Below are 15382 nucleotides of genomic sequence, written 5' to 3' on the forward strand. Positions count from 1 at the left end.
CCTTGACATTTCTACAAGTATAAAAAATTGCTAATTTAATTGAGGAGACTGGTGAAAAATGGTACATGTCTCAGAAAGTAAGAAAATTTTGAAAACTAGCTTAAATGTATTTTTCAAAAACCTTTACATCACACTCCACGTTGCATTTCTTAAGTGTCAACAGCTCTGATTGTAATTACAAATCCTAAAAAGAACCGAAGAAAGCAGGACCGAATACAACCAAATCTTTTTTTTTGACAGGAACGTGTTTTACACAATTTCGTACACACTAAATTGGAGATCTCCATTTAGAGCAGAATGAAGTCGTGAAAGTGCAGCCAAATATGGTTGGCATACGTAACAATAAAAGTCGACACTTGGGAGTCATCTCAGTGGGAAGAAATAAATTAGTCCGGATGATTCTCACCTTCTTACCTAAGCTCCTCTAATTAGCGAATAATTCACAGTCGAGATCAAAGGTTGTGACGGTTTCGTCACCCATTACCGACAATTTATGGAAATTTTCCGCTTTGTTAGGAGTGAGACTCGAGGGTCCCAAACGTTGAAGTGTCTTAGTGTTAATCGATTGTTCTCACGCGGAATTTTACGATCCTACTATAAAACTATATTTAGACATTTTAGATAGTGAGATGCCGACAATGCCATTTCTTCGGCCTACCGTCTATTCCATTAAGTGGGTGAACTTGGTGTGACGTGGCTGGAGGTCGCGCCCACACCTTTTCCCATTATCATTACCATTTATGGGCATCCTCGCTAGATGAATGGATAACTTTTCAGTGTTCGTTACCACATCTGTCCGATTGTTGCCCTCTTGCAAAGGGGCGGCAATAAAGGGTCACAGATTTATGACCGCGCCACTCCGATTCATTAAACCGTTCAATCGAAGCCTCCAAGTTACCGAAACCGTGTTTGATCCGCTCCATTTTGAAATGCACACAGAGCACTCCTCTTGACGCCCAAACCTACATTAATATCTAAAACATAAACTCCATATTTCTTCCATTACAAATATTTATTTCAATCGGAGATTATTTTAGCGTGACTGCATTCTCCGTCTGTTGCGTGATTTCGGAACAGACTTTATTATTTTTGTACCCCAATATTCGACTACAAACATCGATTAGGCGTCGTCGGTTACATGTAGCGTCTGGATCTTGGCTATTTTTGTTTCAACAGCCACGGGCTTGAAATAGCTTGGATGCTAGACAGCTGCTCTGAAGCCGACACCGGATGAAATTACATTTGTACGAATGATATCCCGTCACCTGGCAGACGGACAGATTCCTCTTGCTAGCACTTTTGATCGAATTTAACTTGTCCGCGAAGAAGTCAAGTTCTTGGGATGACCAATCGAAGGACAAAAAATTGACGTCGCGTCGAAATCCTGTCGCTCCTGGGCGTACATACCATTACGGAATTGGTACTGTTTGTTTTTAACTTCCATGGAGACGAGGCTATTATTATCGATTTTACAATGAACCTCGTTGAATAATGTACTATTGTTGGCGTTATTAGTGTTTCCGCAACAATTTACAACCAACGAATTACAAAAACACGAATTATTTTAATACAAATTAAACACAAAACGGTCTGGAAATGGGTTTAATGAATCTTTACCTTTCGAGAAGCGTAAATTGTGCCTATTGGGACCGAAAATCCACAAAACGCCGAAATACCGAAGATTACCTCATCATCAAATGTATTCCACAATTGTCACACACCTGTATAACGTGTTGCATACCCCAACGAATGACAATTTGAAAATTGCATTTTTTACCATTTTTTCAAAAACCGTAACGTCTTATCTAAATTTTTGGGAATAATAAAAAACAATAGTGTGTGAAATAAATTATTTTACTGTAATTTATCGACTAAATACGCAATTTTATTTACAAATCAGGTTGTCTCAACCTACTCTCCTTATTCAGATTCTTGCAATGCTCTTTCAACAACTTCATCACACCATGTTCATACTCTGCAGGCGTGGGTTTAATTTCAGTGGCCCAATTGTAAATGTCCCAATCATTTGAAGGGCCATTGATGAGGTTGTCATACTCTTCCAACTGACTGTCATTGAAAGTTTTCAAGTATTTTGCAACAAAAGTGCCCAACAAGAGGTCATTCTCGAGCATGCCGCGCTTGCGAGATTGATAAATCAGCCTGAAAATCAATTCTGTAAAGTGCACCACTTGTACCAACACTCAGTACCGTGCTTTGCGCTGCTCCACTGTCTCATTTTTCCGCTCTTTTGGTCTGGGGATCATGATGTCCGCCCGGTCTGGAGGGTCTATGATCGCATCGGTATTGACTTGTCTTTGGGTGGCAACGTGCAACTTGTAGGTCGGTCTCTACGAGGAAAAAAGTTTGAGGTTATGTCGACATTTCTGAGAAACTCGTGCACCCACCAGCACAGCTCTATTAAAAAATTTAACAGTGTTCATAACGAGGCTGTTAGAAACTGCAAATACCAAATCTCGCAACAATTCTTGATAATTATATTCGGAACACAAATCGTTCGTGTCAAATGTCAAATTGGCGGCGGCAAATTTAAATTTCAAATTGGATTTGTTGATTATTTTTTTAATGCGTCAGATGTTTATGTTTATTGGTTTTGACAAAGTGTGAGACGTATTTGATAGTCATAAAAAAATTAATTGTGTGTTGAGTGTCTCAAATCACTTTTTAATGAAACGGCATAGTTGTCCTAAAATTGTATCAATTATCCTTCAGGCGATGCGGCTAATTAGAGTGTGAATCGATTAGTGGCGTCTTCGACAACACTTATCGTATCTTGTGCATCGCCTTATCTACCTCTTCGCCATCGAAGAATTCCTATTAATAAAACCCGATAACACAAAAGTTTTGTTAAGGTCGTGATCCTTCATTATCATATTTCGACATGACAATAACTATGTATTTACTTGAATGGTTTTTAATCGGCGATGTTTTTATTTTCGAAAAATTCTCGTTCGAGATTCATCTTGCGTCATCTGAATCACTATTATTATATTGCGAAAGATAAGACGTTACTTCTTCTCTCCTAAATATACTCCGTTTATAAAATAGCCAGCGATAAGTATTAATTTATGTATTTAACATTCATGCGTCCAAGCTTACAATACATCAGTTCAGCGGTAAACTCCTAACTGGCAATATATTTTAACTTAAGTTACGGCGAGCAGTATTCTCAACGTATTATTTCAACCATCTCCTATCGAGTGTGTTTAGTGTTAATCTAGTGATCCAACAGGAAGAAGATGTCGGTTTATACAAGCAAACAGGTACCTACTTGTCCTCTTAACACCTAACACCTTTTGGGAAATCTTTTCTTTTCTAACTCTAACAATCGACTTAGATTTGGCCCTTCTAATCACTCGCGATGTTGCTCTTGTTTACTGATTGGAACAATGGGAAACTTCAATTTCGGTGATTTAAATCTGGAAATATCTGGAACCATTGATAAACTTTCAACTCCACCAAGCGATAATGTTGTAACAATCAATTTCAACACAAATCGACACTACAAGACAATCCTCACCATTGTCTATTTCGCCCAAATCTCGATAGTGACGCAAGTGATGTTTTGATTAGGTGTTATTGATTCTTCGACTACAGTGTCTACAGTACAATAGAAAAACATCTTGTTATTGTAGTTTGTTGATGGAAAGGGTTATCTCTTGATTATTATTTATTACCCCCGATTGATAATCTAGTCAAAAATTACCACTTAATTTGCAACAAATCCGATTGCCGATTGACTCAAAATTTATCAAAATCGTATTATCGCAAATTTGACTCATGGGGTGATGACCTGCTCCTAGGAAGAGGCCATACAACAAAAGGGGAGGGGCACAGTTTACGTAAAATAAAAACAATATACGGACTTCCTGCTGCAAAGTGGTGCAACAATGTTGTAGGAATTAATTGTTTTGTTGTAGTGTGCCTGCAAATGGGTCTTGCAGCACCAGCACAAGCTCAAACAAGCAGCGCGGGCTTGCAGTCTCAAAGTGAAAGAAGTTTTGGGGCTAGAGGAGTTGAAAACTTATGAACAGTTCGACTCGGAGTATACTTTCAGGGTGAGTTAGCTGAGCAGAGCTGTTTAAAACAGATTAAGAAACGCTTAATACACTGTTAAATAAATTCTTTAGACGCCTAACAAGTTTTTTCTCTTGATGAAAGAAGTTAAAGACCAAAGAAGTAAACAAACGCTATCTTGTGATTGTGCTAACAACTAAACAGACTTCTTTTGATTAAGGTGCAAGGATCTTGTTAACTTTACATAAAACGCACTTGTCATACTATTTAATTAAATACATCGAAGGGGCAAAAAAGTGTAGGTATTTGAAGCAATTGATCGTTGCGTTTTGTCAATACGAGTATTTTGTTTACGATGGTGATGTAAATAAATGTAAGAGAGTAGTAAACAAATGGTGAATGTTTTGGGCAGAGAATAGCCCAGCATTTTCGTTTGGTCAATTAATTCAGAAACAGGATATGCAAATGAATTATTTCAGAAAAACTTGACACCAAAATAGCACTGTAATGCTGAATAAAACATAAATATATACGACATTTTTTAAAATAATTTATTTGTCGAAAAAATCGCGAAGCTTGGGTTCGCAACGTTTGAGGCTTACCTAAGTCTTCTACGTACTTAATGAGTCCAGGAATAGATCTGAACTTGACCTTCACGAATTTATAATTAAAAAGGTGTCCGCGTTTGAATTCTTTTATCTTGAACGAGGTGTCACGGTGCAGTTGCAATTAAGACAAAATAAAAATTGATTGTTTTGACGCTTTTTCTTCAGTATAGAGATTTGACCACCAAATTGGCGGACCCGGACCAGCTGCGGTCCAAGCCCGACGTGTCAGAGCTCAAGTTCGGCCAAATCTTCACCGACCACATGCTGAAGGTCTTCTACCACAAGCAGCTCGGAGGGTGGCAGAAACCGGTGATCATCCCTTTCGAGAACATCTCGCTGCACCCCGCAGCCAAAGTGCTCCACTACGCTGTCGAGGTAAACTGTTACGCAGCTCAGCCGTCCCCAAATAACCGGAGCGATGTGTTATTCGTAGCTTTTTGAAGGTCTGAAGTCTTACAGAGGGGTCGACGGCAAGATTCGAGTCTTCAGACCCGATCTGAACATGCAGAGGATGAACCTGTCGGCGCAGCGGGCCGGCCTGCCCACCTTCGACGGGTTGGAACTCATCAGGTGTATTAATAGGTTAATTCAGGTGGACCAAGAGTGGGTGCCCCATCAAAAAGGTTCTAGTCTTTACATCAGGCCGACGCTCATTGGGATTGATGTAAGTGGGACACTTTTGTTGATTCGCGTTTTTTCTTCGCTTATTTTTGTTTTGATGTTCTTTATCTGTGACCCAAAAAAATACAACCTGCCCCACAAAGATTTCTCTTCGAGAATCGATTTTGAAAAATCTGCAATTCCTGTTTTACAAATCAACATTAGATAAGATTTGCTTGTGACCTGGAATTGCACAATAACCTTGACTTTGTGCAGGAGTACCGCTTAGTACCAGTGGTGTCAAAGTTACGTAAAAGTCGAGCAAAAGCTGATAGGTTTGATAATAATTGACATTAACGATTACAGCAGCCACTAATAACACGTTTAACAAGTTTTTTAGCTTTCGTAGAGATGGTACCACCGCACGTGCCCATTTATCAAAATTAATTCCACCTTCAGAACTGTACAAAAAATGTTTAACCTTTCGCATCAACGCTACTGCCGCACTTTTTTGACGTGAGCTTTGCTTTTGAAGGGTACTCTGGGGGTGGCCCAGTCCGAGTCGGCCCTCTTGTTCACGATCCTGTGCCCCGTGGGGAACTACTTCGCCGAGGGGTCCGAATCGGTGTCCCTCTTAGCCGACCCCAGCTACACCCGAGCCTGGCCCGGTGGTTGCGGCGACAGGAAGATGGGTTCCAATTATGGTCCCACCATCCGGGTCCAGAGCACCGCCAGCAGTAAAGGCCGCCAACAGGTCCTCTGGTTGTACGGACCTGAACACCAACTCACAGAAGTGGGCACTATGAACATATTCGTCTTCTATATAGACAACAATGGGGGTAGGTGTGCGCGAGTACTACAACCCTGGGTACTACATGACTCTCTTTGTAGATAAAGTCTTGACGACGCCGCCCCTCAACGGACTCATTCTGCCCGGAGTGACGAGACACTCGATCCTCCAAATGACTTCAGAGTGGGACGGGATTAGGATCGAGGAAAGAATCTTCACGATGGGCGAGATCATGCAACTGTTGCGAACCGATAGGGTACTGCCAAAATTCTTTTTGTTTGTTTTTTAGTAAACTTGTCTTTGTAGCTTTTGGAGATGTTTGGGTCTGGTACTGCGTGTATTGTGAGTCCCATCGGGTCTATAGAGTACATGGGGGAACTCCTCAACATCCCAACAACCGAACACTCGAATCCTCTCTACAAACGGATTAGGGAGCGCTTGTTTGACATTCAGTACGGTCACATCGAACACCCCTGGGCCCAAGTTATAGAGTAGTCCCAGAAGTACCTACGTACATTTCTTCAAGTGACTGTGTTACCATTTAGACTTACCTAAGTTCCTACCTGTAATTTTACACGTACGCATCCACCTAGCACTGTTCATAATAGCATAGTTATTTAATTCACCGCAGCGTAAGCCTCCGAATGTGATTTTTTATTTTAGAAACTTGTAACAAACGTCAAGGTCAAGGATTGTTACGGTGTGTTGTCCATTCTACTTCAAACAACACACCCGTACATGTAATTAGGTATGTCTTATTTATCTGTTCGTACTATTCAAGTTCTAGCCAGAACTGAAGTCTGAAACGAAGTGTGCTTGCCCAAAGTGATAGATGTAGCTGCAAGGAGTGTACTGAACAACCTGATCTGACAGGTTTTAGGCTTAAGCTACAATAACGTTAGAACTAGACTTAGGTTTAGGTTTTTATTTATACGTCGATAAGGAGATTTAATGTTGCATATTTATTCTTGTACTTGTCACATTTCTACTCTCGTGTACTAGAAGTAGATGAAATAAAACTTTTTCAAAAAAAAAAAGAATTTCCATAAAGACGCACCCAAAAGAAGCGGAACAAAACTGATGTTTTTGTAAGTTTAATATTTACTAATTTAAGAGTCAGTACTCGTGAAATTAACAACGATCTGTATAATACGCACAAGACCTTCAAACTGTTTCAAGTTTGTTGCTTGTGCTTTGACCCCTTTTTCCAAATCACTCTTTTCTTATCGTCGACACCATAAGTGAATATAGATTACGAACGAAATCTAGGTACGTGCAGATCAACCACGCGTGATAACTTGCAGTGTTAACACAGTCGAGGATTTGGATAAAAATCACACAATGACAAGGACAACTGTTGAGATAAACCTTGATCAAATACACGATGACGAGGCAAACGACGAAACCGCAAATTTCCTGCCGCCTGCAAGCGCACCAACAAGTGTCAGTGTTACTCTTCCTAAAGCGATGGCATCTGAAGACAAGAAGCACAAACACAAACCTCACACGGTGTCGCCGTTGTTCCAAAACCTGACGACCGCCGCTCACGCTTGCATCCTCCTCTACGTCACTCTAATCATCTACTTCTGCTTTTCGGGAGACTTTCAGTTTTTTACGTGGCATCCGCTCCTGCTATCAATCGGAGTAAGTAACCGCAACCGCACATAACCTCACTTTCTCTGTGCGTTTTTCAGTGGGTGTTTCTCATGTCTGAAGGGATCTTGTCGCTCGCCAAAGATAACATACTGACGGGGACCCTCCCAAAATTGATCCGACTCCGCCTGCACTGGATCTTCCAAACAATAGGACTAGTGCTGATTTTGATCGGCTTCACAGTTGTCTTCCTCAACAAAAACTACCTGAACAAGACGCATTTCAAGAGTTGGCACGGACTTTTTGGGTTCATAGGGGTGGTGTGCAGTGTCCCCACTTGTCTGGACGGGATCCTGGCGCTCTATCATGGCGCGTTGAGACACTACATCCGGCCAAGAATCAACAAATTTCTACATATAGCAAGCGGAGTCGCCACGTTCGTATTCGGGGGGCTCGCTTTGATCCTCAGCGTCTACACCAACTGGTTCGCTCGACATTCCGATAACAATATCCTTACATTCGTCGTGGGGCTCGCGCTTGTATCGGTCGCAGTCGTGTGGACGTTAGTACCCCCTGCTATCGCCTGCTGTCGCCACATAAAAGGTCTCCTGGAAGTCAAAACACAGTAACGAGATGTTTTGTAATTACTACGTACTTAGGACCAAATCATTTATTTTTTATGTATTATCTGATTGTACTCCATAAAATTGTGATAATTGGGGAACAGTGTTTTATTTTTTATGTGAATATTGACCCGGTGTGTAGCACACGTGACCTTGCCTTTCCTCAACAAGTGGCGCCACTAGTGCCGACGATCCGAACTACCCCCACGCGGTGTATTTTAGGGTCAGCACGTTAGCATTCCAGACAACCTTCGTTGGTAGAGTTCTGTACGAGTGGCTCGCTCTGAACTCAGCTGCTTAGCAAGCCGCCATTTTCCATCCGATAAAGTGTCTCACGCTCGCCTGAACACACCGAATTGATGACCTGTTACGTCGGACTGGTAGTAAGTAACACAGGTAAGTAACACATTTTGAGGAAAATAACTGACATTTGACGTTTTAGGTATCTGTAGGAGGATTAAAGAATTGAGGCCGCCATGTTGTCAGCTAACAACAGTGTCTCCTGGGTAGGTGACATCAGACACTGCGACCATAAAATACTCGCCAAAAAAATATCCCATTGTATTACGATGTATAAAAATGCAGAACAAAAAGACCGGAGGGTTTACGTAAAAGGTGGACGCGGTGCAGACAAATTGTGTACACTATGCGTCAAAGCTGTGGTACACCTGCACTCTAGTAAAAACAAAACAATAACGACAGAGCACCTCTAGAATCCGGCGGCTCTAGTACTCTCGTTTTCATAACTTGACAATTTTGGCCGCTCACAGCCTCATTTCCTTTTTATTTTAGACAAAAAAGCACTCGCTAATATCAAAATGGAACATTTTATTTGACAAATCTCCAGAATGGATCTCTTTCAAGCCCCAACTCGGCCTAAAAGTCTACCCTTGCTACTCTTGCAAGAACATGTAAGTGTCCACCTCTTCACCACCCTTCCCTACAACTATCTTTGTAGGTTTTCGTCGAAGTTGACGTTTCAGGACCACATAAATCGCCGCGTGGTCATCATCAGGTACAAGTGCACCGACTGCACCAACACCTTCACCTTCTACAATCGCTGTTCGTTCCTTGTCCACGCCAGAAAACACTTTTCTTTGGGCGAAGGTCGCATCAACTTGGCCCACGTCGACATCTCTCTGCTTCCGGTGGAACTGGCGGGGTTTGCGCGTCACGAAAGCATTCCATTTCTCTACGACGAAGAAGAAGAATACATTGATGGCAACAAATACGTCAACTGTCAGTTCTACACCCCCGATGATAGCGAAGCCGGAAAACAGATAATCACGTTGAGACCTTTCAATTTAGTTTTTCATTATTCTGAAGGTACCAATAATGTGCTTCTGGTGTTGAAACAGATCACTGTAAACGTGCCGTTGTGCGAGTTCGTCACTCAAGGGTACGACAAGCAGGCGAAGACTGCAGAGAAGGAGGTGAGCAAGAGTAGCGAACCGGAAATAAAACAAGAAGTCGATGAGTTTACGCTTCCGGTGATTTCTAAGATCGAGTCGCTCAATAAAGAGACGAAGAAGCATCCGCAGTGTAGCGAGTGTAGCGCTACGCAAGAGATACCGATGGTGTCGCATTTTCTCGGTAACAACAAGCCTCTAGATGAGTCTTTGTGTTGTTACGTTTGTAAGTATGTGGCTCCGACGAAGTGTTCGTTGAAGGCGCACGTCAGAACGCACGAAAACACGGCTCCTTTTGTGTGTCCCGAGTGCGGGAAAGTGTTCAAAAACTCCACACTCCTCAGCAGCCACATGGAAGAAGTGTGTTTCCACTTGAGCAAACAGGTCAGGTTCAGATGTCCTGCTCAGAAGTGCGGCAAACTCTTCGTATTGCCCACCACTTACGCGTCGCACTTCGCCAACCACTTCCAGTGCATCAACCAATGCAGCGTCTGCAATTCGAGCTTCTTCAACGAGACGGATTTCGCCGAGCACGCCAAAACTCACGACTCTTGCACCCCTGTCAAGACTTACTCTTGCATGGTGTGTAAAAACATCCCGACCTTGAGCGAGGAGAAGAGCACGGAGCACATCACCTGGCACCTGCAAGACCGAGAGCGCTCCGTCTACATCTTCACCTGTCGCTTTTGTCGCAGCTACTTCCGCTCGACGGCGACGTACTCGGTGCACAAACAGCGTTGCCAGAAAGCGGACAAAGCGCTGCCGGTGCTGATCACCGCGAACTGTCAGTTTTGCAACCAGAAGATCCAGTTCAAGGAGAAAGACAACTTCAAGACTTGCACCACTTGCAAGCAGATTAACCATTGTAAGGCCGCACCGAAGAGCGCGCCCGACAAGCCTGCCTGCATGCTGTGCAAGGAGGAGTTGGGTTCTGACAGCAAGAAAAATCACGCCAAGATTTGCAAGTATAACAATCCGATCGTGACGATTCAGACGTTGTCCAACGAGGGGAAAGACTCGGACGAGACCAGTTCGAGCGAGAAGTTCAGCGACGCCGAAAGCAAACCGTCGAATTTGGACTCGAGTAACGATTCGATGAGACAGGAGGAGACGCCGAAGAGCAAGAAGAGGAAGCGGCCGGGAGGGTCGAGCTCCAAGAGCAAGAGACCGGCGGCGAGCGAAGAGAATGACTTGCAAGCGGACAAACCGGTTTCTTTCGACGGGACTTATTATTGCAAGCTGTGCGATTACAAAAACACGGAGAGGGCGGAGTTTCACGGGCATATTGTCGGCCATCGTGACGTCTCCACTGCGTATCAGTGTATGGAGTGCGGGGAGTGCTTTGTCGTCAAGCCGACACTCGTCAAGCATCTCACCCATTACCACAAAATCACAGACACCAATCACTACTTTGCCAACAACGACTGCTACGACAAGTACGCCATTGAGAAGTTGGAAAACCAGCTGAAGCTAGTACCAGGAGAGCATGAAGGACCGGTGAAGGAGAATCAGTGCACGGTTTGTCTGGAACAATTCGACGATTCTCTCTCTCTAAGCAAACATTTCAGGATCCACGGGATGGCGTTCTTGATGAAGAAAACAAAATAAGATTGTCTGTATCAGTTTAAGAATAAAGTTCTGTTTTTGTTCGATTGTCTCTGACAATTCTCAAACACACATACTTTTTTTGCGCTTAATTTAATCCTATTTTTGCCCCAGACCTACGCTCATTTCTTCGTTTTTCCATTACGTTGCACGATGTACGCAACTGGTGGCAGAGTGCATGGGTAGTTCGAAATTACAATCAATTATAAAAGAAAAATCGTACATTTTTTACGAGTCATTGCAATTTTCAATCGAAATTAGCATGACCACAAGGAAAATAATCCTTTTGACCCTGCAGATTTATTTTTATTATTTTTATTTTTATTTAGTTTGTTATTTCATCGATGTGCCACCAGATGGAGTATTTAATTTTGTTTTTCCAGAAATTGGGAAAAACATGGATGTCTGGAAAAAATTCGATGTTTTCAATTTGTAAAATCGATCTCTCGACTCTTGTGCGTTTGAAATTCAAAAGAAATTCCACTATACAAGTTTTTGTCGAGGAAATTATCAACAAGAAAGGGCTTTATCGACAAGAATCAAAAAAAGGGAATGAGATCGGCCATAGAAAACAGCGGTTGGTTGACTACCACATTAGTGGCATTTCTTTTAAATGTATTATGTAACCGTAAGAACAGCCGTAAGAAGTAGATGTTATATATTTAGATCGAAGGACAAGTAAATTGTGAACATTCCAATACGGTGTGGGTCATAAAATGCGAAAAATTGTTTGTTTGGTTGAAGATGGCGCTGTTTCCTTGAACATTTCGTCTATTTCTGTGGCGATGTCGTCATGATGATGCCGCATTGCCGCCATTTGTAAAGTTGTCGCTGGTGCAGAATTGTTTGATTTAGTGCGTCGCAATTTCGACTTTAGGGCTATTGTTTTCGGCACAAAAAGGTGTAGATCGTGGAACAAGCCATTCGCCTGGTCCGAAAAGGTTGTGAACATAAAATGGGGGACAGAGACTCTTTGGACGAGAAGGACCGTTCTCGGGAGCGTTCTCGGAGAGAGCGTCCGAGTCGCTTCTCGGAGCCTAGCAGAGAGCGCAGCTTGGACAGGGGCCGCGAACGGGGCGGCATGAAGTCGTCCAACTGTCGAGTGTACGTATCCAATATCCCTTACGAGTACCGTTGGCAGGACCTGAAAGATCTCTTCCGGAGTCAAGTGGGAGACGTCCAGTTTGTCGAGTTGTTCGTCGACGAGAACGACAAATCTCGGGGTTGTGGCATCGTCGAGTTTTCCGATTCTCAATGTGTTAAAAAATGTCTAGAGGTGATGCAGCGGTTTGAGGTTAAGACGCGCAAGCTCATCATCAAGGAGGACTCCGGTAACATTCGCGACAAACACGGCAACATTATCGGCGGATCGGGGAGCAAGCGAGGCAGGGACGAGAATCGATACCGGGACGAACGGTATGATTCCCAACAGAGTCTGTCCAGTAGGGCTGGGGTGGAGGCGCCCGAGAACAAGTGGGGCAACACTTACGGACTCAGCCCGCACTTTTTAGAGTCGCTTCGCATTGACACTCCCCTTTGCAATCGGGTTTTTGTCGCCAACGTAAGTAACCGAACACATTGTTGGTATTTATTAATGCCCCGTGTGACGAGCTAGTCTTCAGACGGCCCGTCGGGGGTTTGCTCTTCACTTTTCTTCACACTCAGATCTGGCAAACTTGCTCAATCATTGACGATGGACACGTGGTATTAATAAACTCACTCACTCACTCGCTCACTTCTGTTGTGCAGTAGATAACAAAATGGTAAAGCTTTGTGAACTCTTTCCCGGATCGTTCGTTCCAACCGACGAGGTTTCACAATTCTTCAAATTCGCTCTCGAGGATATTTATTTTTGTAACTAAGATAAAAGCGATGACGTGTACGCAACGGTTGAGGGTTTGTTTTGTTGTCGTGTGGCACGTGGATATGTGTCGTTTAGGTCGTGATGTCGTGGTGAACTGTCAGGATTAATGGGGACGAGAAAATTTGTAATTCTTGCAAGATTTTCCATGACAATTGGCGGGAAATCTTGTAGAGGCGAGTGATTGATTTCTTTGTTGTTGACGTGTACTTAACGTGAGAAGGAAGTTTCTGGTTTTTGGGCTGGAGAAGAAAAGGATAAAGGGTTCACATCAGTGTATTTGTTGGGCGTTTGTTGATAAGTAGTTGATAAGTTGTGTGGTTGTTTTTGCAGTTGGAATATAACGTTGATAAGAAAAAGTTAAAGGAAGTGTTTCGCTTGGCCGGTAGGATCGTGCGAGTCGATTTACATTTAGACAAAGACGGTCGGAGTCGAGGTTTTGCTATAGTCGAGTACGACCACCCTGTCGAGGCAGTGCAGGCGATCTCGATGTTCCACAATCAGGTGTTGAACGATCGTCCGATGAGCGTTCGTATCGATCGCGCCAACGAGACGTTGAAGTTGCCCGAAGGACTGAAAGGCATAGGGATGGGTCTAGGTACGAACGGGGAGCCCTTGCGCGACGTGGCTCGCAACCTGCCGTCGATCACGAACAACTCGCAGCCGTCGAATCCGGGGGCGGGCATTCTGGGGGCGGTGCCGAATCAGGCATTGCAGATGGCGAACGCGCTCACCGGATTGAACAGCGTCGTAGGCGGGTCGGCGTTCGGCGGTTTGAACACGAATTCCCTCCAAGCCAATCTGGCCGGGATGAGCGGCCTGGCGAGCAACCTCCTCAACAGCAGTCTGAGCAGCGCCGATCTCTCTCTGGCGAGCAATCTGGTATCGAATCCCCTGAACAGCTCGCAGCTCGCTGCCCTCGGCGGGAGCGGCAGCTCCGGCAACCTCCCCCAAAATCTCAACTCGAGCAATTCACAGTCGTTCTCGCGGGAGAACTCTTCCTTCAACAACGGACAAAACAGCAGTTTCAACCAGAACCAGAGCTACAGCAGCGGCAGGAACTTCCAGAATTACGAGAGCAAGGGATCGACGGGGGGCGGAGGATACCCGTTCGGGAACAACAATAGGGATGGTGGTTATGGGTCGTTGGGCTCTAGTCTCGGCAACATGGGCGGCGGTGGTGGCGGCCAGATCATGAGGCAGCAGAACTCGTCGAGCAACATTAAAGATGGCGGTGGATTTTCCAGGAAGGTTTTGATCACGAACGTAAGTAGACGGTTCTGTTTGTTTTCGCAGGTGGGCGATGTCTGACGTCTTGATGGACATTTTCAGTTGCCGACTTCAGCTAGTTTCAAAATGTTGAGCGAAAAGTTTAGCGAGTTTGGCGATGTCCAACATCTCGAGGAGAAGGGCACAGGAAGCATGCTCGTTGTGTATGCGGCCGATTGGCAGGCCGAAAGGGCGATCAGTATCCTTTACTTTTTATCAGACTGTTTAGCGACATCTCTCGGTATCAGGTCTGTTTATCAGATTTTTTGAGGTTTTAAACTTCGTGCGGCGATGTCATCAAATCTGCACTTCCACAATTCTATTTATCAACAAATAAAACTTTGCGATTTGAGGAATTCTGGGAAATTTCAGAAATCCGGACGGTCTTCATCTCTTTAGACAACGTTTTGTATTTAAAAAAAACTTCTCACTTTTGTCTCATTGGTGGTCTTGTCTCACTGACGCTGCTCAGTACACACGTAGGTACTTCGGATGTTTCCTCGTGCCATCAATGAACGAATCTTATAGACAGACCTCTCGATTAAAATTTTTTTGTTTGCTTCGGGGTCTTTCAGCAAGTTTCCTTAACTTCTTTTACAGAAAACTTGGACCGGGCGCGGATCGACGGAAGAACAATTGACGCACGTTTATTTTATTGAACGAGAACCAACCTGAAAGTTTCTGTTTAATGTTAGATTTAGAATGCATCCGTTTCTTTTTAATGTTCGATTTACTTGACTTAGGGAGAATTGTATCCACATAAAATGTGTGAAAACTCACACTGTGGAGTTTATTTTTTTTATATTAAAATAAATTGCTTTGGCATTTTCAATTACTTATAGAGAACTTTTTTTATTGGTCGCATTTTCTCTTCGACGATGGTTTTAAGGTCGGGGCATTTGTCGTTTGTTTTTTGAGATAATTTGTCTCTCAATGGGTACAAATAGATTATGACATCCTAAATAAGATTTTTTTTTCGGAAACGTAAT

At 43.5% G+C, this 15382-nt stretch overlaps 5 protein-coding genes across 8 annotated transcripts; 4 read left to right on the plus strand and 1 right to left on the minus strand.

Moving 5' to 3' along the window:
• Positions 1-1836: 1836 nt before the first annotated feature.
• Positions 1837-2567, minus strand: LOC138135086 (succinate dehydrogenase assembly factor 2-A, mitochondrial-like). Its single transcript, XM_069053735.1, has 3 exons — positions 2406-2567; positions 2209-2348; positions 1837-2160 (listed from the first exon to the last, which is right to left on the minus strand). Exons 1-3 carry the CDS (start codon positions 2439-2441, stop codon positions 1890-1892), a joined length of 447 nt encoding a protein of 148 aa, XP_068909836.1. The 5' UTR covers positions 2442-2567; the 3' UTR covers positions 1837-1889.
• A 122-nt stretch (positions 2568-2689) lies between these two features.
• Bcat (Branched chain amino acid transaminase) lies at positions 2690-6678 on the plus strand. The gene is made up of 7 exons (XM_069053731.1): positions 2690-3281; positions 3939-4076; positions 4809-5018; positions 5077-5307; positions 5779-6082; positions 6135-6289; positions 6340-6678. The coding sequence occupies exons 1-7, from the start codon at positions 3258-3260 to the stop codon at positions 6526-6528; spliced, it is 1251 nt and encodes a 416-aa protein (XP_068909832.1). The 5' UTR covers positions 2690-3257; the 3' UTR covers positions 6529-6678.
• A 555-nt stretch (positions 6679-7233) lies between these two features.
• Positions 7234-8350, plus strand: LOC138135084 (transmembrane reductase CYB561D2-like). Its single transcript, XM_069053732.1, has 2 exons — positions 7234-7677; positions 7728-8350. Exons 1-2 carry the CDS (start codon positions 7375-7377, stop codon positions 8253-8255), a joined length of 831 nt encoding a protein of 276 aa, XP_068909833.1. The 5' UTR covers positions 7234-7374; the 3' UTR covers positions 8256-8350.
• A 139-nt stretch (positions 8351-8489) lies between these two features.
• LOC138135081 (zinc finger protein 532-like) lies at positions 8490-11337 on the plus strand. Of its 4 annotated transcripts, XM_069053728.1 has the most exons (5): positions 8490-8632; positions 8692-8755; positions 9042-9160; positions 9208-11176; positions 11227-11337. In XM_069053728.1, exons 2-5 carry the CDS (start codon positions 8726-8728, stop codon positions 11284-11286), a joined length of 2178 nt encoding a protein of 725 aa, XP_068909829.1. In that variant the 5' UTR covers positions 8490-8632; positions 8692-8725; the 3' UTR covers positions 11287-11337. The 4 variants fall into 4 exon arrangements, with proteins under 4 accessions (XP_068909829.1, XP_068909828.1, XP_068909826.1 ...); XM_069053727.1 differs by having other exon boundaries at positions 8490-8645; positions 9208-11308; XM_069053725.1 differs by having other exon boundaries at positions 9208-11308.
• Positions 11338-12062: 725 nt separating this feature from the next.
• rump (rumpelstiltskin) lies at positions 12063-15230 on the plus strand. The gene is made up of 4 exons (XM_069055089.1): positions 12063-12824; positions 13458-14390; positions 14457-14592; positions 14994-15230. The coding sequence occupies exons 1-4, from the start codon at positions 12219-12221 to the stop codon at positions 15050-15052; spliced, it is 1734 nt and encodes a 577-aa protein (XP_068911190.1). The 5' UTR covers positions 12063-12218; the 3' UTR covers positions 15053-15230.
• The last annotated feature ends 152 nt before the right edge of the window (positions 15231-15382 follow it).

The sequence above is a fragment of the Tenebrio molitor genome, chromosome 7, assembly GCF_963966145.1.
Source record: "Tenebrio molitor chromosome 7, icTenMoli1.1, whole genome shotgun sequence".
In the NCBI taxonomy this organism is placed as follows: domain Eukaryota; kingdom Metazoa; phylum Arthropoda; class Insecta; order Coleoptera; family Tenebrionidae; genus Tenebrio; species Tenebrio molitor.